The sequence below is a fragment of the Chrysochloris asiatica genome, unplaced genomic scaffold (assembly GCF_000296735.1).
Source record: "Chrysochloris asiatica unplaced genomic scaffold, ChrAsi1.0 scaffold00126, whole genome shotgun sequence".
Taxonomy (NCBI): domain Eukaryota; kingdom Metazoa; phylum Chordata; class Mammalia; order Afrosoricida; family Chrysochloridae; genus Chrysochloris; species Chrysochloris asiatica.
Genome location: NW_006408644.1, coordinates 7879047 through 7901823, shown reverse-complemented (window position 1 = coordinate 7901823; position 22777 = coordinate 7879047). Strand labels below are relative to the sequence as shown.

The 22777-nt window shown below is 41.1% G+C and overlaps 1 protein-coding gene and 1 pseudogene across 1 annotated transcript; both read right to left on the bottom strand.

Moving 5' to 3' along the window:
• Positions 1 to 4772: 4772 nt before the first annotated feature.
• Positions 4773 to 13043, bottom strand: ARL13A (ADP-ribosylation factor-like 13A). Its single transcript, XM_006878320.1, is given in 9 exon segments — positions 4773 to 4853; positions 6901 to 7080; positions 7083 to 7100; positions 7194 to 7274; positions 8345 to 8473; positions 9148 to 9234; positions 11358 to 11361; positions 12633 to 12882; positions 13040 to 13043. Coding segments are annotated over 9 exon segments (834 nt in total).
• LOC102826157 lies at positions 10045 to 11169 on the bottom strand (annotated as a pseudogene).
• Positions 13044 to 22777: the final 9734 nt, after the last annotated feature.

Here is a 22777-nt window from a genome sequence, read left to right as displayed (position 1 = left end):
AGGGCACATTCTGGAAGTCAGCCTCCTGGCCACCAGCACACAGCCTCCCTCCTTCCATGAGTCCAGAATCCTATGCTGCTCCATTTCTCCATGCCATCACCTCTGCCTCCATCTCTGGTGTCACTGCTTCTCTGGTTAGGATCCTATGTTCCACTCATACTCTTATCTCCTGATGGTCCTATGGTCCTCTATTCCTGGAATGTAAGATTAACTACTCCCCACTTTTTGCCACACAACTTCTACCTTTACAGTTGTGACAATCGCAATTAGTCATGATAACAATTACTCATTATTGTAAAGAATCCTACCCCTATTTCCTTTAACCAGACCCGTCTAGACAAGATGAAACTACTCAGTGGGGATTCTACCTTCCACCCCTCACTCTGAAACTAAATTCCCTCTTGAAAATATGTAAGCCAGCCACACTGTGCCTTTATAGTCCCTCCCCTCCCCATTTTAGGTAGCCAATGCTTAAGTTGTCTGTCCTATCAACCCTGTGTACTGAGGGGATATGCTTGATATTTGATGTGAAGATTCCTGCCCTCTCAGTTGGTATTTTGAGCAACTACATCCATAAGCAAAAGTCAAGTTCATCAACTTGTGGCAATTTACATTTTCTTTCTGTATCAAATGTCTTCCTTTAGTCGAGTTCTGATCATCAAGCCATCCAAGCAAGGTCAAATGGGTACTATCTGCAAGTTTGGGTATTCTTGCGCACCTCTCCCCAGTTCATATCAGCTGGACACTTCACTCTCAGCTCTAGTCCCCAGTGGTTAGGTCAGTATCCATGGCCTCCATAGTTTCCAAGTCACCCCAAACTTCAGACCAACCAGCCCTTCCTCTTCTTTTTCTCATCTCAAGGTTGACAGGAGTCTATGGAACATAGTCAAACTTGGCCCATGTCTTCATTACTGCCTTTACCCCACTTCCACTCACAAGTAGACCAGCACAGTCACCAGTGAGCTTACAACCCTGCTCATGTGTTCCCTTTGAGCTTCAGTCTTGGAAGGGGTTTGTCCTGAAGGGCCTCTTCCCCCAGCAGTCCCAAGTTGGGATAGGTGGTTTACTGGTGATGGTAGCCCGAGGGGTGAAGAAGGTGGTGAGTTGTAGCCAGTGAAATCATTCCCACATAATGACATAGTAACTATCTGGACCAGGAAGTTCATGACCAACCAACTACTTCAGTGGAAATAAATGCTTACTAATGCCCTTCACCCTGGGAAGGCAGCAGCAGTACCTAAGACAGAAAAACTTGCTAAAATGTATAAGACTACATCAGATGTTATTTTTGTGTTTGGATTCAGAACCCATTTTGGTGGTGGCAAGACTACTGGCTTCGGCATGATTTATGATTTCTTGGATTATGCAAAGAAAAATGAACCCAAATACAGACTTGCAGGACATGATACCTGTCAGATATATTTGGAAAGCTTGGGTTCAGAAAGAGCATTTCTGGAGCTCTGATCTGAAGGAATAAAGATTCTGCTATGACTTGATCTGAGATGATTGTGGATTTTTCACCAGAAGATTAATAAACCCTAAAATTTTCTGTAAAAAAAGAAGTATCTTCTGTTCCTCTAGCTGCTCTGGGTTAATCTGCATGTCCTTTCAGGTGGGAATATCCCACCTCAGAAGGTTCTGGATGGGGCTCAGGATTCCACCTAATGTCCTATATGCTACAACGGCTTTTAAAGAAGTCTACTTAACTGGGCAAGTTCTAGAACCCCTTTAAGGTATTCCAATCAGTTATAGGCAGAAGACTGGCTTACAAGCTTTCTGTAAGCATATTTCCCGATATTCCTTTCTATCCCACTTAATTGTTTGTTTTTATAATAGTAGGTAAGGGAAATCAATGACAGTCAAGCACCTTAACATTATTTCCCCTCTTTTACCCATTCAGGCTATGCCTCAATCCCTGTATCACAGAGCCCTGTTGTTCCAAGGTTGAGTTGTTGTTGTTGTTGTGAAGTGCCATCGAGTCGGTTCCCACCCATAGCGACCCTGTACAGGGTTTCCAAGGGTGTAAATCTTTACGGGAGTAGAAAGCCTCATCTTTCTCCCACGGAGCGACTGGTAGTTTCGAACTGCTGACCTTGAGGTTCGCAGCCCGATTCGTAACCACTACGCTACCAGAGTATACATCACTATTTCCCTCTGCCTCATTTATCTCCTTTAATTCTTACAACAAGCCTGTGAGGTAGGTACTGTCATACCTGTCTTCACTGGGAGAGATTGTCAGGTCACTCAACTTGAGTACATTAGCAGTCTGCAGCAACAAAAATAAGATTCACTCAGAAAAGAATTTTTCCCTTTTATAAATGATACTGGTTGTATTTCAGTACCCCTGGTAGGCCAGTGTTTAAAATGCTTGGCTGCAACCAAAAGTTTGGCAGCTCTAACCCACCATTCTACAGGAGAAAGAGGTGGCAGTCTGCCTCTGTCAAGATTTACAGCCTTGGAAACCATATATGTCAATTTTACTCTGTTCTATAAGGTCACTATGCATTGGAATCCACATGACAATAGTGCAGTTTTTGAGTTATATTTTAGGTCGTGGGTGGAACAAATGGTTGGTGGCTCAGACTTATTCAGTTACACCACAGAAGAAAGGCCTGGAGTTCTTCTCCCATAAAGACTATGGACAAGAAAATCCTATGAGTTAGTTTCACTGTGTAACACATGGAGCATCATGAGTTGGAATAGATTCAATGATAACTTTAAAATATATATATTGGCTGTATTTGAGAGGTGTTCTTTATGCAACTTTGTGTGATTGATAAGTTCTATTTATGAAAATTTGGCTGATACCAGGAATGCATATGTGGAGACTTCAAAAACTCATGGGAAAATGCAGCTTTCTTTTCATTTCATTTTTCCACAAACTTTTTGAAGCTCCCTTTTTTACATTGAACAAAGAGAAGTATGCCAATATACTCAAGAGCTGTTTTGTTAGAGATTGTTTCAACTTAAATTCTCTACCCTGTCTACATTCCCAGGTAGCATTCCCTTCCTACTTTGCTGAAAAAGTACTGCCTCATAAACACAGATGCCATCAAGAGAAATATGGATGATCCAATTTTCCTATGTTGAATTAGTTTCCCGCTTGAGAAAATTTCAGTAGAGATGTTCGCTGCATCCCTGGGTGGAAATGATTGACAACAGAATTCTCTAATGCTACTTATTAGGCAAACAGGAGGAAAGTTGTTGTTGTTGTGTGCGGTGGAGTCGGTTCTGACTCATAGTGACCCTATACAGGGTTTCCGAGGCTGTAAATCTTTATGGGAGCAGAAAGCCTCCCTTTTCCCTCATGGAACAGCTGGTAGTTTCGAACTGCTGACCCTGAGGTTAGCAGCCTGATTCGTAACCACTACGCTAAGTTGTTGCTGTTGTTGTTAAGTGCTGTCAAGTCGATTCTGACCCATAGTGACCCTGTATAGGGTTTCCAAGGAGCAGCTGGTGAGCTTGAACTGCTGACCTTGCAGTTCAAACAGCTTAAGTAGATGGGCCTAAATTTGCCAGAGAAGACCTAGGAGAAATGTGGTCTTTTTGGACAGGGTAGAGCACTGGTTTGAGCACACAGAAAATCTGGATTCTGAGACCAGCTGTGCTAGTAAACAGCTGTATAATCTTGGGTAAATCACTTAACCTTTCAATACCTCAAGTTCTTAATCCATATAACTCGAGTGCACTAGAAACCTTAATTTCTGTCCACCTTCATGACTAATGCCTGTCAGAATCCTGTTAAGGCTTCCTGGAAAAAGCACACCTATAGGGTCCCTCAGGTGACTCCTTTACAGTTAAGGCCATATGCAGTGCACAAGAGCAAGTGATGTGACCTTAGTATCAGACCCTCCCAAAGTGATTGCAGTCATCTTTCTGTGCAAGGTTTCTAGCGCTCATAAATGGTGTGACTTCATTGGTTTATGCAGGCTGGTGAATCAGTATAGGGTAGGATTAAGAGCATGGGTTAGGGAATTGGACGTTAGATTGACAACCAGTTCTTCCACTTTCTAGTGTGTGTCTTAGGACAAGTTATTTAGCCTCTCTGAACCTCAGTTTCTGTCTCTGTAGGATGGAGATAATAGAACCTCTTCATTGGTGTTGTGAAGATAAAAATCAAAGATATAAAGTACTTAACCCAGAACCAATGAGAGGAATAGTAAATAACTAGTGCTACCACCACCACTACCACTCTTGGGCTGGGGGGCTGGATGCATCCAAGCTCTACATCTTTTACATACCTAACCAGTTAGGCGAGGCAGCAGTTTCTGTTTCTGAAGGAACAGCAAAGAAATTGTTGCTGGGCTTCACTGACAGTATCTAGGAATTTAAAATGGAATTGCTTTTGGAGGCCTGACTGAAGGCTTTTGGAGGCAGAGCACAATTTTTAGCAAAATGTAATTTATTTTTACAACTCCCCTTACTCCTAAGAACCTTAAGAGAAAAAAGTATAATTTTAAACTAACCTATACTTCTAAGGCTAAAATTAAGTTGGTCACCTAAGATGTTTTATGAATAGGCTTTATCAAGACTATCTGGGTGCAAAGATGTAAAGTTTCTCTGTTCTTCACCAAGATTGTCTTCATTCTCATTCCCTGATGTTCCTGCCATTTTTAGCCTCTGGTAGGTTAGGATTAATTTGATGACTAGATTATAGATGTACAGGAAAATGGAGGTTCCCAGGGCCATAATATTTGAGTAGATGTAGTTGTAGGGGAAGTGGAAAAGTATTATCAAATAGAAATTGAAAAACTGAGTTTATCATTATGGCTCTAAAGACGATCCCATTTGTCAAGGGACGGATAGTAGATGTTTCTTTGGATTTTCCTCTTTAGTAGTAGCCTCTTAAAAGTCTGAAATGAGAAAGAAAATAGCCAGTCACTACAAGCAAAGCCAAGTACCAGGTTTCCTATCCTATTGAGACCACTTTAGGTTAGAAGGATGTTTACTGGCCCATTCCCAAAGGGGGTATAGACTGCACTCCATGAGGTACTCACCCTTTGTCCCAGCCTCATATTTTCTCTCATTTTGTTCTCTCCCCTCTCCCCTTCATTTAAGGAGTACTAACCACAGGAAGTTAAGGTCTCTTCAGAGGCACTGTCCAGTAACATATCTTCTGTGTCCCATGTATCCATTCTGTTTTTGGCTCTGGGCTCTGAGGATATAGAAATGATATTGAATTTCAGTTTTAGACAAAGATTTAGGGGTAGTTGCTGATACTGGGAAATAACTTCCTCTACTCTTCTACCAAATTACCTCCCTTCTTAAGTGTCCCTGGCCAAGTCCAGGCCCCTCCAGACCATTGTAACAACCCAAGGCTCCAGGGAATTCAGAAGTGGTAGATCCCTTGCAGAGCTGAAGTGATATTATAATCTTAGAGACTAAGGGCCCAAAGAACACTGAGAAAGAATGGCTATTAATAACAGTAAGTCTTGAAAACCTCACAATTTATATTTATTCATTTTTTAGTTTTAATGCCTTTATTGTATTGGAATAAATGATATTTGCTCATTCTAAAAAATAAAATTTCTAATAATATAGAAAAATCCAAAGAAAGGCTTTAATTTTTCAGAACCACCTATCTCACCCCAAGAGAAAACCACTGCTAATATTTGGTATGGTGCTGTCGGTTAATGCATCAGACTGCAAGTCATTTGAACTGCAAGGTCGGCAGCTCAAGCTCACCAGATGTTCCTTGGAAACCCTATACAGGGTCGCTATGGGTCAGAACTGACTCGATGGCACTTAACAACAGCAACAACAATATTTGGGTAATATCCCTCCAGATATTTCTATGCATTTGTTCACATCATTCTACAAATGTTGCACTCTAACTTGTTATTTCCTCTTTTAAAAATGTCAGATTGTGAGTAACTTTCCTTCTTAGTCTTTTCTATTTTCTACATAGTATTCCAATTTTTAGCTGTTGCACACAATTCCTGTGACTGAACAGCCTTGAGCATGCATTTTTTTGTACTTGTGCAATTATCTTCTTTGGATACAATTAAAGAAATATGACTGCTGGCTCAAAGAGTATTCACATTAAAATTTTTTTGATACACACATACGAGGGGGGTATCAAAAAGTTCATGGAAAAAATCCATTATCTTTCAATTCCACTCCATTTTTCCACAAATTTTGGAAGCCCCCTCACACACACACACACACACACACACACACACACACACGAGGGGGCTTCAGACAGTTTGTGGAAGAATGTAACTGAAAGATAATGGAACTTTTCCACAAACGTTTGAAACTTCCTTATATGTGTGTGTGTGTGTGGCTTCAAGAAATTTGTGAGAAAATGCCATTATCTTGTCATTCCATTTGTTCATGAACTTTGAAACCCTTGCATGTGGGTGTGTGCATGCACATGCACACACATACACTCAAGAAAACTTTAAAAAGTTCATGGAAAACTCTTGGAAGCCCCTTTGTGTGTTTGTATATGTGTGTATGTGTGTATATGCGTGTGTATGGTTTCAAAAAATTGGCGGAAAAATTCCATTATCTTTTCATTCCATTTACTCATAAATTTTTTGAAGCCCTCTTGCCTATAGGGACAGGGAAAGGGAGGAAGAGATTGAGCATGATATTGTGCAAGTGAGAGTGAGCCAGCCAGACTGCCCTTCTTAAAGCCATACCTATTTGTACTCTCACCAAATGGAAATCAGAACCTTTAAAATAACCATATAGCCATTGAAAATGAAGACCTTGTGTTTCACCCAATACTTGGAGTCATACTTGGCTACCAGAAGGCAATCCCCAAGCATGCTCCCTGTACTTCCACTTCTTTACTCCTAACCACCAACCATACTCTAAGAGTTTCAGATCAAAATAGGAATACTATTTTAGATTGTGAGGGAAGGCCTATATGTCTTTTCTTCTCTGACTAACCATGGGTTCAGTATTACCTTCAAAAGGATCATCATCAATACATGTAGCTTGAATCTGTAATTTATCACTTTTCTTGTAGCAGAACTCAGTAGCTCTCTGATCTTCATTTCCCCTAGGACATTCACCTTCCTCCATCAGTTCATCTAAAGCAAATGTTACTGATTTATTCTTTTTTTTTGCCTTAATCTCAAACCTTCTTTCTGTACAGTAAGAACATAGGGAAAGAAAGTCAATTGGTGCCTAAGAGTCCGGGGATTGGTCTTCGAGGCAATAGCATTCAAAGAGCTGTTTACCTGTAGGATTGACTTTAGGGGCTTAACTTCCACTGAATGGTATCCTAAATCCAGTTTTTTTTTCCTTTGGTCATTCTCATCCTGGTATAGAAGCCGGGAAAGGAAGAAAGGACAAAGCAGTAATAGAAACAGACACAAATGCATTTGCCTAAGGAACCCTAGGAGTCCTGGTGTGGTGCTGTGGGTTAATGTACTGGACTGCAGTCAGTTTGAACTGCAAGGTCGGCAGTTCAAGCTCACTAGCTGCTCCTTGGAAACCCTATACAGGGTCACTATGGATCAGAACCAATTTGACAGCAGCACTTAGAAACAACAACAACAAGGAGTCCTGGTGGTACAGTGGTTTGAGCGTTGGGTTGCTAACTGCAAAGCTGGTGGTTCAAACCCACCAGCCATTCTGTGGGGGAAGGATGAGGCTGCCTTCTTCTGTAAAGATTTAAAACCTCAGAAACTCCAAGGAGTAGTTTTACCGTGCCCTATAAGGTATAACTGACTCAGCAGCAATGGTGGGACCATATGCCTTTGCTTAACAACAGAACAAGAAATTTATACCTGTTACTCCTTAAATCTCAAGTACCTCCTATATTCTTTTTTTCCCCCTTCTTTTATTCTTTTTAACATCCCTATCCTTCCCGATCATTCCTTTTTATTGGGACGAACCTAGAGATTTGTCTAGGAGATGAACCTAGGTTTTCTAGGCGAACCTAGAGGCTGAGAACATAGGGTAGTTCCATGACATTCATGCATAGATTAATGCCAGCAGGCTATTTAATGGGCTCATATGCCTTTTTTCCTCCATATGACAAACAGAAGCAATGTTGTGGAGAAGCTCTACTACTGACAGGTTGTTGTTACCTTTATACAACTCATCCCATTAACATGACTGCTCAAGTTGTGTTTGTGTGTGGGGTGCACCAAACAATATTGGCTACTTCCCTAGATCCATTTGGGTCACCTGATTCTGAGAGACTGGTTTGGTGCTGCATGGAATCCAAGAACCTCCAAGAACTCCCTGCTTATGTTGAAGATTGACTATTGTATCTACTCTTATCAATAAACCCTATAGTACAGCTCCTGCTGGATGAGCATCTTTCTCTAGAGCTTTTTGTACCCTTGGAGGTTGGCTTTCTTGAGGTAGGTGATAGTCCCACTCCACACTGCTGTTGTTGAGTATATAGATCTTCATATTTATCCCCAATAGTAGCTAATAACCAGCGCAGCCCATCAATTATGGGCTGATGGTTTCTTCTTTGGAGGTTTATGATGGCTGAACAAGGCTCCTGTGACAAAAAGAGAAGAGAAAAGAAGATTTCAAGAGAAGACTCTAACCCTGGAGAGTGGGACCCATGGAGTCCTAAAACTTCTCCAAAGAGCTGAGGTTTACATAAGCTCTCCCGTGCTAACAGTGGCTCTAGGACCTCTTAGTAGACACTCCGTGCGGGCTTCTTAGAATGTAAATGAAAGATATAGAAGGTAAGGTCCTTTAGTAAAGTGTCATGTCCTGGATGTGTGACCTTGGACTTAGACTCACTCACTAAGCCTTATTTTCCTTATCTATAAAATGGAGAGATTAAAACTTGCAATTTTGTAGAGCTATTTTGAAGACGTCCTGGTGTGGTACTGTGAGATAGTGCACTGGACCAAAAGGTTGGTTTGAACTGCCAAGGTCGGCAGTTCAAATTCACCAGCCACTCCTCAGAAACCCTATACAGGGTCACTATGAGTTAGAACCAACTTGATGGCACTTAATAACAACAATGAGAAAATAGATGTGAATATTTTCTAAGAACATGATATTTGTTATCACTATTGGGTCAGAAATCATTACTGTAGAAGTTGTATGGTGGGGTGAGGCTTTGCCCCAAACCCAACATATGGGACTGATTATGGAATAGGCCAAGGAACACATCATCTGGGCTCTAGAGGGAGAGGGAAGGAAAGGGCTGATACTCACCACTCGGCATAGGGGCTTATTTTTATTCACTATTCTTTCCAATATATCACAAGGCAGCAGAGCACCCTTCTTGTCTTGTTTGCCAGGCTAGAACAGGGCATAGGAGAGAGGGAAGGAAGAAGAAAGAAGAGTGAAACAGAAATAGAGACAAAGATCAAGGAGAGAAAATAACTGCTATATATTCAGTGAGACAAATCAGGAATTTTTCTAACAAACTCTTTTTGTTTTTTCTCTAAATGCCTGGTTTAATAAGGACTTGTTTATTTTGAGAAAAAAAGGGTCCCAAACATCAGGCTGTTCATAAAAATAACCCACAGTATCAACTTTAGAAAACAAATCTAAAAAGACTATTACACTATTTTTCTAAAGGATGCATTTGACATGCCAACTCTCATTCACACACAAAAAATACATTGTTACATTTGTGTTGAACAGTCCCATACAGTACTTATGTGGGGTATAACACACATACTTTTAACTCAAAGCTGTTTTCAAGTGCTACCCAACGAAATGAGATTGTCTGTGCAATTAAGGAAGCAACTACTGAACTCATATATGAATGGAAATAACTGTACTCACTGCATAACAAGAGATTATTTGGAGACAGATGACAAAAACCATACATCCTTTTTATTGTTAAGTCAAAGAGGTATCAAAATTAAAAGCAAAAATTACAGGGTAAGACTTAACATAACTATTAGGAGCATCAAAGGAAGTGAAAATGGGACCAGGCACAGGGCAATATGAATGACTGAATGTGGGAAGGACAAAGATGGGGAGAACAGTGAGCAATGCGGCTGAAGATACTAGGGGAGAGGATCTGGTGAAAAGTATGATCTTAGACAAGCGCCTAGGTAAAGAAATAATGGGATAACATTTCTAAGCCCCACTGTGTGCTTAAGAGTCATCCTCGCCATTGGCGCTGTCTCTGTCATCCTCTCCTTCCTCAGCCTCTTTTTCATCATCCTTGATCAACTCCACCTGGTCATCTTCCCGATCTTCATCATCATCATCATCCAGTAGGTCCCCCTCCTCAGCAGAGTCATCTGCACCCCCCTCAGACTCCATCTTCACATTAGTCTCATCTTTCTTCAGGGAGCTACTACTCTTCTCCTCTTCTGATTCATCATTCTTCATCTCTATTCCTTGTTTGCTTTGCTCCTTTTCAATTTTTTTCCAGGCTTTCCAGTAGAGAATCCATTTTTTTGTTTTATCTGGGTCAACTCCTTCTTAATGGTCTGAAGGTCATCTCCTTTCAATTTTCCAGACTTGGAAGAAGATATCCTCTGTCCACTTTTAGAATTGAAGCCACTTTTGCCCCTTCGTGAGGTGTTTCTTAATACACACTGGCGTTTTGATGGCACTACAGCCCGAGCAAAGGAATTCTGGTAGCATCGTGGTTACAAATTGGGCTGTGAACCACAAGGTCAGCAGTTCGAAACTATCAGCTGTTCTGTGGGAGAAAGATGAGGCTTTCTGCTCCCGTAAAGATTTACAGCCTCGGAAACCCTGTACAGGGTTGCTATGAGTAGGAACCGACTCCACGACACATAAAAACAACAAACAGCCGGAGCAATAGGAGGAGGAGGAACACGTGCTGGATACCTGTACATCTTGTCATAATAATCCCGCTGGGAATCATAGTCCAAGTCAAAAGAAGAGCTGAGTAGAGGGGATGAAGAAGTGTGTTTCTGGTACTGACCCATACATCTCCGCTGCAGATTGTTTCACACCTGCTTTTCCTCTGTTCACTTTTGGCTCTGCAGCCAGATTAATATCTAAAATCTGGCCAGCTATCATTCTGCCATCCTCTCCTGCTACAGCAGCCCCAGCATTTCTCTCATTAACATACTGAACAAAGGCAAAGCCCTTATGAACAGAGCAACTCACAATTTTGCCATACTTCAAGAAAATTGCCTCCACATCAGACTTCTTGACTACCCGAATATTGAGATTTCCAATAAATACAAAGGAGTTCATAGAGTGAGGAGGATCTGTCTTGTTGGTAACATTGCTGGCCATGGGGTTTGACAAGGTTCATCACACAACTGAAAAACGTAGCTGAAGATCAAAAAAAATCTCACTCAAGCAAAGTTCCACTAACATATATTTCAAATCAATTGTAACCAGGAGGGGGAAGGGAAAAGAGATTTGTTTATGAATCTCCTTCTCCCAGGTTCTACGTGAAGAAGCTGATGGAGGTCTGCAACGAGGCTGCAACCTCTCGTCTTCATCTCTTCACAAAATCTAGCAAACTCTTAATGAAAGGAACAAATAAAACAAATAATTTGAACGCAAGATAATTCACAGATCTTATTGATTACTTCCCCTACTTTACATCAAACTTTAATTAGAATCACAAACTGGAATACATGCACATTTGGAGTTTTTACATCCTCTCTTGAATTCTGTTCATTCTCTAATGGGGGTACTAATAAGGAATGAAAAGGGAAAAAAGGATGTGAGGGAGTAGTGAAGACTGACTGATGACTTGAATTATTACCCTAGAATAAATGTTATTCAACTTTTGAGCGATCTATAGGGTGTATTGGCATATATCATTCAAAGTAGGGGTAGTTCTCTGCCACTGTGAGAACTCTGGATTAGAGATTGAAACCAATCAAGATGACAAGCAAATTTCTGAAGGCAGTCTTCAGAAAGAGTCTAGGGATGAGGGGTGGTAGATACAGATATTACTTAATTTCCCTTTGATACTTGCCTTCAAAATTGCCTTTATATGGTTGTTGTTGTTGTTAAGTGCCATCAAGACAGTTCTGCAACCCTGTTAAGGGTTTCCAAGGAGCAGCTGGTGGGTTTGAACTATGGACCTTGAGGTTAACCGTCCAATGGTAATCCTACAGTGTCACACCAGATAAGTCCACTGGTGGCACTAATTATTTGTATTCAACTGCTAACCTAAAGGAGCCCTGGTGTCACTATGGGTTAGACATTGGGCGGCTAACTTTAAGATCAGCAGTTCAAGCCTACCAGATGCAACACAAGATTTCAAAATAAAGCTGTCTGCTACTGTAAAGACAGTTTCTAATTTCTAGTCTCGGAAACCCTATATAGGGTCGCTATGAGTTGGAATTAACTCAATGGCAATGGGTTTGTTTGTTTTTTGCTTAAACCCACAGAAGAAAAACCTGGCAATCTATTTCTAAAACAAAACAAACAAACAAAAAACAGCTGTTAAAAACCTTATGGAGCAAACCAGGGTGTTATCAAAAGTCAGAATCAACTCAAAGTATCTAATAGCTAACAGTAACACAAGTAGGTAACATGTCCTCCATAGCAGTGTGTGGTAGAAAGTGGACCCTGAAAACAGCCTTCGGTGGACTGGACCACTCTACCTCACTGAGCCTAATAAGGAAAAAGGAGGAATAGCTGGCCTTGACAAAGGGACCATCCTACCCTTGCTCCTATATGTGTATGTTAAGGCACAAAATGAGAAGGGGAAGTTAGACACAAAGGTAGAGTCTTACAGTAAAACGGGTTTCCCTTCCACTCTTTGATCAGACAGCAGACGTGGTAAAATCATCTTCACTTCCTGCAAGCGTCCTAAGTCACTGGAGTCAAGTACAAAAACAATCCCATGAGCCTGTGAATAGTAGTTTGGCCATAAATCCTGGCCCTGCGAGTTTCCATTCAGGTCATAGATGGAAATGTTGTAGTTGTCTAACAGCAATGTAGTTTGTTCAGATTTCATATATTTGTCCATTCTGCTGGGAATCACTATGAGTAGAAGAAGAGAGAAGCAGCTACTGAGTAAGAAAATATAGTTAGAACAAATAATTTCTTAAACATTTAGATAAACCTTGACTGGAAACCCTCCCTTGAAAATCCTACTGCCATCCTGCTTATAACTCATCTTCCTAACATATCATTTTACCCATGCTGCCCTCTCTTGGCTCAATAAGTTTCAGTGACTGCTACTGGGATAGGACATATAGACTCTTTTGTATTCTAGCCTGCCAGGTCTATCTTCTAGCACTCTAACCAAACTGTTTTCATTGTCCCTGGTACACACCCTGTCTCTTCCTCCCTCTGCTCCTTTGTTCACTCTTCTCCTGCCTACCCCACACCACATGAATACTATGTACTCATTAGCCATAGGTCCTTCACAAGGTGCTATTCCTTCTGCTTAGAACATTTTTGTACTATTTTTTGCCTGGTTGTTCTTATTGTTACGGAGTCAGTTCTGACTCATAGTGACCATGTATAGGGTTTCCAAGGTGGTTTGAATTGCTGACCAAAGCTCCTGGTTAGTGCCTTTTTTGGATGGGTTGGGGATTAATCAATATTAATCTTTTTATTTTTCTCTAGAAAGCCTTTCCTAACTCACATCATCTCCCCCAGTCTGGATAAAGTGCCTTTCTTCTGGGCTTATTACTATTATAACATATATTACATTGTTTTAAAGTATATGATTTACTTTTCTGGATTCTAAATTATAATAGGACAGGAATAATTTTCATTTCATTTACCATTAAAATGATACCTACCATAGCAGTTTGGCACATTGTTGTTGTTAAGTGCCATCAAGTTGGTTCCAACTCATAGCAACCCTGTGTAGGGTTTCCAGGGAGAGGCTGGTGGGTTTGAACTACCAACCTTGTGATTAGCAGTCCAGTGCTTATTCTTCAGCACCACACCAGGAGTCCTCATACATAGGCGCTAAATAAATATTGTTGAATAAATTTGATGAATGAATGAACAAGCAAACAAGAAGCTCTTGTCTCCTACCCCTTCTTCAGAGAGTCTTATCTACCTGCTTGACTCTCACTTTTCTTTCTCTCATTGAGCAGTGGTCTCTTGAACTGGTCCTTTACATTTTTCTGTGCTTGCCCTCCCTCCCCATCTAAAATGTGAGCTCCTTGAGGGAGGGAGAAGTAGGTGTTCAATATATGTTTATGGTGGCTGGCTGTTACTTTGGATGAGAGTAGGAAGTCTTCTCCCTCATATATCTTTTAAGAACCCGTGCAAAAACTCAGACACATTTCACCTTTAAAAACAGTGGTCAGAGCATAAAATCTCATAGGGAATTCTATACTTAATTCAGTTACATAGAAATGTAACTCAAAATGAAAGTCTTTATACACAAGTTTTGGCTACCTCTCTGCCCCTGTCCATAGCAAAATAATTTTAAAGATTCTCTACATTCATACCTGGGAGTTCCAAGACCAGAATCAGTAACAACTTATTTATAGTCTCATATCTGCCTGTGTGATCTTTTCCATAGGACTGCCAGACGGAGTCAGTAAATTGGGAAGTTAGTAACATGCTTTAAGATCTTTGGAAATGTATGATTATGCATGCATTGATGTGTGTATGCATATATATCTATATGTGTGTGTATATGTTATTATGTTTTAATGTGATTTAATACCTACTCTTCTTTTTCATGTTAGTCAATAATTTTTTTAATTATAGCTTTCAGATGACATATAATTTTTAGTCAGAACTTTGATGTGTGACATTTGCTGTCTTTATTTGACTACTTAAAAATAAATAAGTTAAAATTCTAAATGAAATTTGTAAATCTTGTTTCCTGCATCATGATGCATTTCATATTATTTTCCCTTGTCAGAGCAAAACATGTTCCCTAGTTTTTTGTTTTACTTGAAACCTTACCAATTACTTCAATAATGTAACCTATTGTTGGTAAACCCTAGATACCATGAAAAGTTATTCCTTGACAATTTGCATTTCTCTTTTTCCCACTATTCATTTATAAACTCCTTGAGGACAGGTAAGGTCCCTGGGTGGCTCTCAGCTACTAACTGAAATGTTGGCTGTTTGAATCTGTCCAGTGATGCCATGGAAGAAAGTCCTGGTAATTGGTATCTGTAGTATTACAGCCATTAACAACCTTAGAGAGCAGTTCTACTTTGAAACGTGTGGTTACCATTAGTTGGAATTGATTTGATGGCAACAGGTTAGGAACAAGTACTGATTGATTCTATTACATTTCTATATTGGTCTGGAAACCATCTGCTCCAGAATTATATGAGGGTGATTATTAAGTCCTATGCTGTTGTGAAAGGAGCTCTGGTAGCGTAGTGAGTAATGAGGTGGGCTGCTAAGCACAAGGTCAGCATTTGAATCTACCAACCACTCTGCAGGAGAATGATGAGGCTCTCTGCACCCGTAAAGATTTACAGTCTCAAAAACCCTCTACAGAGTCACTATGAGTCAGAACCAATTCCACAAGAAATAACCATCACCACCACCCTAGTGTGACGCTGTAGGGTAAGTACTGGAAACAAGGTCCATGGTTCAAACACACAAGCCATTCCTTGAAACTCCTATACAGTGTCTTTATGAGTTGAACCCGATCCGCCATCTTGAAGGTGGAAGGCCTGGTAGTGTAGTGGTAAAAAATCTGGCTGCGAACCCCGCGGTCAGCAGCTCGAATCCACCAGGCCCTTCGCGTGAGAGAGATGAGGCTTTCCGCTCCTTGCAGTTAAACAGCTTTGGAGTCTGGTGCATTAACCCACAGCACCATACCAGGACTCCAAAAATCTTGCTGCTCCAAGATCTCGCTGCCGCTCCAAGATCTCGCTGCCACTCCACCCAAGCAATCCTTGGCTAGTGTTATTTTTCTCCATATATAGCCATCTACTGTTTGGCTGAAAATTGGGCCATAGGGGCAAGTTCCTTTCTAGACCTGAAGGGTGGTCAAGGGCAATAGTCTTAGGTTCCTCTAGCCTTTTTTTGACCAGTAAACTTGGTCTTTTTTAAAACATGATTTCGAATTTTGTTCCACATTTTTTGCCACTTTATCCAGGACCCTCCACATTTTTTTACGCTCTCCATCCAGGACCCTCTTTCAGAGCAGTTAGAAGTGGTAGACAGGCACCATCTAGTTTTTCTGGTCTCGGAGTTGTGGAGACTGATGTTCACATGTTCCATTAGTCCATTGGACTAGCTGATTTGGAGCCTCTTCAATTCTTATCCTCTTCTTTCTAATCACTGTCTGTTCTTGGTAGGGCCCCCCTTCTCTACACCTTCCTAGGGGGTTGGTGTAGTTCGTGATGGTCTGGGTTGCCAGTAGTCACAGCCCTTGGCCTGAATGTTTTAAAATTGGGAAAGGTGTGCAACAAGGTTGTGTTCTTTCACCATACTTATTCAACCTGTGTGCTGAGCAAATAATACGAGAAGCTGGGTTCTATGAAGAAAAACGTGGCGTCAAGATTGGAGGAAGACTCATTAACAACCTGCGTTATGTCGATGATACAACCTTCAATTTTTTCTTCAGTTACTCCGGCTTGAGAAATGCTGAGTATGTTCTTCCTTTTTGGTTTTCTGATTCCAGATCTTTGCACATTTTGTTGTAATGTTTGGCTTTATCTTCTCGAGCTGATCTCTGAAATTTTCTGTTCAGCTCTTGGACCTCCTCATTTCTTCCATTTGCTTTAGCATCTCTACACTGGAGAGTAGAGCCAAACATTACAACAAAATGTGCAAAGATCTGAAGAAAAAATTCAAGCCTCGACTTTCATTACTGAAAGATTCACAGGGCAAAGTATTGAGTGATGCTAAAAGCATCAAGAGAAGATGGAAGGAATACACAGAGTCACTGCACCAAAAGGAAATGGTCGCTGTTCAACCATTTTATGAGGTAGCATATGATCAAGAGCCAATGATACTGAAGAAGGAAATCCAAGGTACATTGAAGGAATTGGCAAAGAACAATGCACCAAGAATTGATAGAATAAAAATTGAAATCTTTCAAGAAAGTGAGGCAGCATAGGAGGCACTCACTCATCTCTACCAAGAAATTTGGAAGACAACTATCTGACTGAATCGAAGAGATCCATGTTTATCCCCATTCCAAAGAGAGGTGACCCAGCGGAATGCAGAAATCATTGGACAATCTCTTTGATATCCCATTCGAGTAAAGTTTTACTAAAGGTAATACAGAAACAGCTACAATCATACATTGACAGAGAACTTCCAGAGGTTCAAGCCAGATTTAGAAGAGGCCATGGAATGAGGGATATTATTGCTGATATCTGATGGATCTTGGCTGAAAGCAGAGACTAACAGAAAGATGTTTACCTGTGCTTTATTTACTACACAATGGCTTTCGATTGTATGGATCATGACAAGCTATGGACAACATTGTGAAGTATGAGTATTCCAGAACACTTAATTGTGCTCATGAGGAATCTGTACCTGGACCAAGAGGCAATTGTTCGAACAGAATATGGGAACACTGAATGTTTTAAAATTAAAAAAGGTGTGTGACAAAGTTGTATTCTTTCTCCATACTTATCCAACCTGTATGTTGAGCAAATAATCTGAGAAGCTGGGTTCTATGAAGAAAAACGTGGCATCATGATTGGAGGAATACTCATTAACAACCTGTGATATGCAGATAATACAACCTTGCTTGCTGAAAATGAAGAGGACTTAAAACATTTACTCATGAAGATCAAAGAGCACAGCATTTAGTATGGATTACACCTCAATGTAAAGGAAACAAAAATAGTCACTACTGGACCAATAAACAACATTCTTATCAATGGAGAAAAGATTGAAGTTGTCAAGGACTTCATTTTTCTTGGATTAACTATCAACACTCACAGAAGCAGCATTCAAGAAATCAAACAACGTATTGCATTAGGTAAATCTGCTGCACAAGACTTTTTTAAAGTGTTGAAGAGCAAAGATGTCAGCTTGAGGACTACAGTGTGCCTGACCCAAGCCATGGTATTTTCAGTAACCTCATATGCATGTGAAAGCTGGACAGTGAATAAGGAAGACTGTAAAAGAACTGATGCTTTTAAGTTATGGTGTTGGAGGAGAATACTGAAAGTGCGATGGGCTTTCAGTATTCTGAAAAGAACCAATAGATCCACTTTGGAAGAAGTGCAGCCAGAGTTCTCCTTGGAGGCCAAGATGGCTGAACTTCATCTCTCATACTTTGAACATATTGCCATGAGGAACCAGTCACTGGAGAAGGATATCATGTTCGGTAAGGTGGAGGTTCAGAGAAAAAGAGGAAGACCCCCAACGTGATGGATTGGCCAAGTGGCAGCATCAAAGGACTCAAGTGTGGCAACAGTAGTGAGGTTGGCCCAGGATTGGGCACTGTTTAGGTTCTGCTGTGCAAAGGTTACAATGGGTTGGTACCAACTCAATGGCACCTAAAAACAACAACAAACATTTGTAGGAACAATAGAGGTGATCAGCTCGATTTTGGGTCTTGAGCAATTTACTAAGTTGACTCTGGTGGTCTTCTATGGAGAGTGGTGGCCTGAAATATTCTCCTCTGGTTCTTTGCTTCTTGATCATGCAAAAGCTTCTCTGTGAATGAGGTCACAGCCCTAAACCTAAGACATTTATGAATCAGCCTCAAATTAATGACTGAGCAGAAAGCAAGCTATGCAATAACAAAATGAATTAAATAAGCCTCCAGATCCTGTCCTCTAAGGAGGAGAATGGAAAGCAAACAATATTGTCACAGACAAAACAGCATACATCTAATTGTAGATGAGTGCTTCCCAAGCCTGACTGGTCATCAGAAACAACTAGGGCATTCTCTAAATATAGATTCCCAGACCCCACTCATCCTGGGACTGAATGGGACTGAGTTGGAATTTTGGAAAATTAACTGTTTTAGCAGCAACTCCAGGCGCTTTGGTTTTCCTGATGCTGCCTGTCTTTTTTGCTGTTGTTTTTTTCCCTTGCCATTTCTGATTGTTAAGTTCTCTCAGAGAATGAAGAGTCAAGCTTGCTGCCTATAAGGTGGGACACTGGACTGAACCATTGGCTAAAATTGTGGTTCTTTGAGCTGCCATGAGGCAGGAAGAAGAGATAGAAAAAGCAACATGTAGCTTGAGGAGAATTGTGGGAATTAAGAGTACCTACCTGAAGATACTAAAAGTACAGAGAGAAAAGATGTGAAGATGAAAAGATTCATTACTTAACTTCTTCTTAAGTGGTAGACCCACAGTCTTGGAGATGGACTTGTAATTGCACAATAATGCTAGGGGTATGCACAGGGTAAAAGGAGCCGAGGAAAAGACTTTGGAAGATAGGGAGGGCTTTCCTGATGTCAAACTTGAGCTGGGCCTAGAGGTGTTTGATAAACCAAGTAAATAATGGAGGCAGTGATATTCTAGTCAGCAAGAACAGCATAGACAAAAAGCATGGGCATACGAACTAGAGCAGTTTGATGACGGGAGAAGCAAACACTTTGCTGTGGCTCTATCAAAGGACATATACAGAGTATGGAAAATGAAGCTAACGAAGGAGTCAGGTTTTGCACAATACACGAAGATTGTAACGTTTTACTTTGGAGACAATCAGATGGCATTGAATAGTTTGGGGCAGGAAAGTGCAAGGATCAGATTGTTACAGTGTTGACTACTTATTGGTAGGGCAACTGGAGGTGGTGAAATTAGCCAGAATGCCTTCTAAATACATAGTTCAAGGAGACTGATGAGGGCCTGTGGCAGAGGAGGCACACTAGTCCTTTCCTGTACTTTCCTGTGGGCTGGTGGGTTATAGAAAATGCAGCTACATTAGCATATCCCTTCATTTATTTAATAATCATCTCTGGAGTACCTAAGGAGTCCTGGTGGTGCAGCAGTTAACCACTTGGCTGCTAACTAAAAGGCTGGCAGTTTGAGCTATGCAGTATTCCTCTAAAGGAGGAATACCTAGTGGTATACTCCTGTAAGGAGTGCAGCCTAGAAAACCCTATGAGGGCAGTCCTACTCTGTCATATAGGGTCAGAATTGACTCAATGATACCTCACAACAATGGAGTGTCTCCTATGCCAGGTACTGTACTGGACTCTTAGAGTGCTTGGCTGGATAGCACTTAGTTAGGCCTTTACAACTAGTATTGTATGTCTCTGAAACTCTGTGCAACATCCTGAAAAGTCTAAGTATTAAGCATGTCTCTGAACTGACAGCATTCTCAAGCTCCAACACTCTATATTAGCTGTCACAAAGTTTCATGTTATTAAACTACTTTATCATCCTATGCTTGTCTCTCTTACACCAAATACCACTTTAATTGAGTTCAGAAAGCAGACACCATTTCATTCATGCTATCCTTCATAATTGACTGCAATGCTTTACACAGTTTGAGCTCATGCACAGTGGCACTATGAGAGGACCTTCAATTAGGATGTCTTATAAAGGAAGCAGGTGACAGACATTAAATCTCATAGCATAAGCAGGTTGATAACACCCAAGGGAAGAGTGTGTGTGTTGTGTGTGTGAGATAGAGGGTGAGAGAAAAGGAAAGAAGGGAGAAAAGAGGGTAAGAGAAAAAGCTTGTGTTTGTGTGTGTGTGTATTTGTGTGCATGTGTGTGTTGTGAGAGAGAAAAGGGAAGAGAGGGAAAGATGATCAAGTAAAGGAGGAGACAGAATGTATGTGTGAATGTGCTGTGTGAGAGAAAGGAAATATTTTGTGTTTGTGTGTTGTATTAGAGAAATTTGTGAGAGAAAGAGAAAGGAAGGGAATAGAGTTGGAGTGTGTGTGTGTATTGGGGGTACAAGTTTAAGAGAGAGAAATGGGGAGGAGTGAAAAGAGAGGTGGAAACAGGAGAGAGGGGAGATTGGGAGAAGGAAAATAAGAAGAGAGGAGGAGAGAGAAATGAGGAAGGACAGAGAGAGAGAGAGTTTTTTTGTGTGTGTGTGTGTTGAGAGAGAAGAGGATGGGGGAGAGAGAGCATGTTTTCTTGTTTGTGAGTGTGTTCTTTGAGAGAGTATGTGTGTGTTGTGAGAGTGTGTGTGCATGCATGTTGTGAATAAGAGAAAGGAGGAGAGGGAAGAAAGGTGAAGAGAGTTTATGTGTGCTTGTGTTGTAAGAAAGAAAGTGTATGTGATTGTGTGAGAGAAGAAAAGTAGAGTATTGTAAGAGGAAGACAGAAAAGAAAGGGGAGAAAGGGTATGACAAAGTGTGGTCTGTGTGTGTGTTAGAGAGGGTTTGAAGAGAAAAAGGGAGAAAGGGCAGGTAAGTAGATGGGAGAGACAAAGAGCTGGTGTCTGTGTATTATGAGAGGGGAGAGAAGAGAGGGAGAAGAGAAAAAGGGGAGAGCCAGCAGGGGAGAGAGGAGTGTATGTATGTATGTTTGTGCTAGCAAAACAATGTGTTGTAGGGAGAGACAGAGAAGAGAAGATATAGGTTGATGAACTTGACCTATACCTATGGATGCAGTAGCTCAAAAGAGGGAAGAAATCTTTACAGTAAGGATCATTCCCACCCTCTCCATACACAGAGTAGACAGGGATGGGCAGCTTGGACATTGGCTACCAAAATGGGGGGGGGGAGGGGCTACAAAGGCAAGAAGTGACTGGCTTACAAGCTTTCAAGAGGGAACCTAGATCCAGAGGGCTTGAAGAAAGGTAGAATCTCCACTGAGTAGTATCCAATCTGTCTAGGCAGGGCTGATGAAATGAAATGCGGATAGGTCTCGTGTGATAAAATAGTGAATAATTGTTATCAGGACTGACTGTGAGGGTTGGAAATGTAAAGGTAGATGTTTTGTAGCAAGGAGGGGAGTGATTAACTTTGCAGTCTAGGAATGGAGGTCCCTGGGACCATGAAGGGAGAAGAGTGGAGAGTGGGACCCTACCCAGAGAAGAAGTGATGCCTGAGATGGAGGCAGAGAAGATGACATGGAGAGATGGAGCAGCTGAGGACTTTAGACCCAGGGATGGAGAGGGGCTGTGTGCTGACAACCGGTGGGCAGGCTTGTAGTGTATACTCTTTGGTTGGTTGATGATGCATGGGGGGGATTGTAACCATGGCAATGAAACAATATACAATAGGATGACTGTAAAACTAATGTTCTCCCATGTAAACTATCACATAATTCACAATAAAACATTAAAAAAGAGAGAGAGAGAAGATATAGGGGGAGGCAGTGTGTGTGTGTATTGTGTATGGTTGTGTGTGTGAGAGGGGATGTGTTTTGAGAAAGAGGGAGGAAGGGAAGAGAGTGGGAGTCTGTGTTGCAAGAAAGAGTAGGGAGGGCGAAAGGAAGGAAAAGAGGGGACAGAGAAAAGAAAGGTAACAAGAGAAAGGGATGGAAAGAGAGAAAGGAGAGGAGAAAGGAATGAAAGAAGGGGTGACAAAAGAGGAAGGGGAGAGAGAATGTGTATGTGTAATCACTGTGTCTGTGTTGTGAGAGAAAGGGTGAAAGAAAAACAGAGAAATAGAGGAGAGGGATAGTGTGTGTGTTGTTTGTATGAGGGAGAGAGAGGAGAATAGAGTGAGCAAGAGACACAGAAAGGGGAAAGGGAAGAAATGGAAAAAGATGGGAGGAAGTGTGTATGTATATGTATTAAGAGAGACAAAACTTGTGTAAGTGTGTTTTGTATGTTGTGAGGGGGCATATTGAAAGGAAGAGGGGGAATTGCATATGTGCTTTTGTGAGAATGTGTGTGTGTGGTACGTGAGAGGAAGAGGGAAGAAGAGAAAAGAAGAGAGAGGGGAGAAAGTGTGTGCATGTATTTCTGTTGATATCTGTTTGTACTGAGAAAGAGATGAGGGAATAGAAAGAGAAGAGAATGGGGAAGATATTGTGAGAGAGAGTTTGTGTATGCTGGTGTGTTTTGTGAGAATGTGTGCATGTGTGTTGTGAGAGAGAAAGAGACAGTG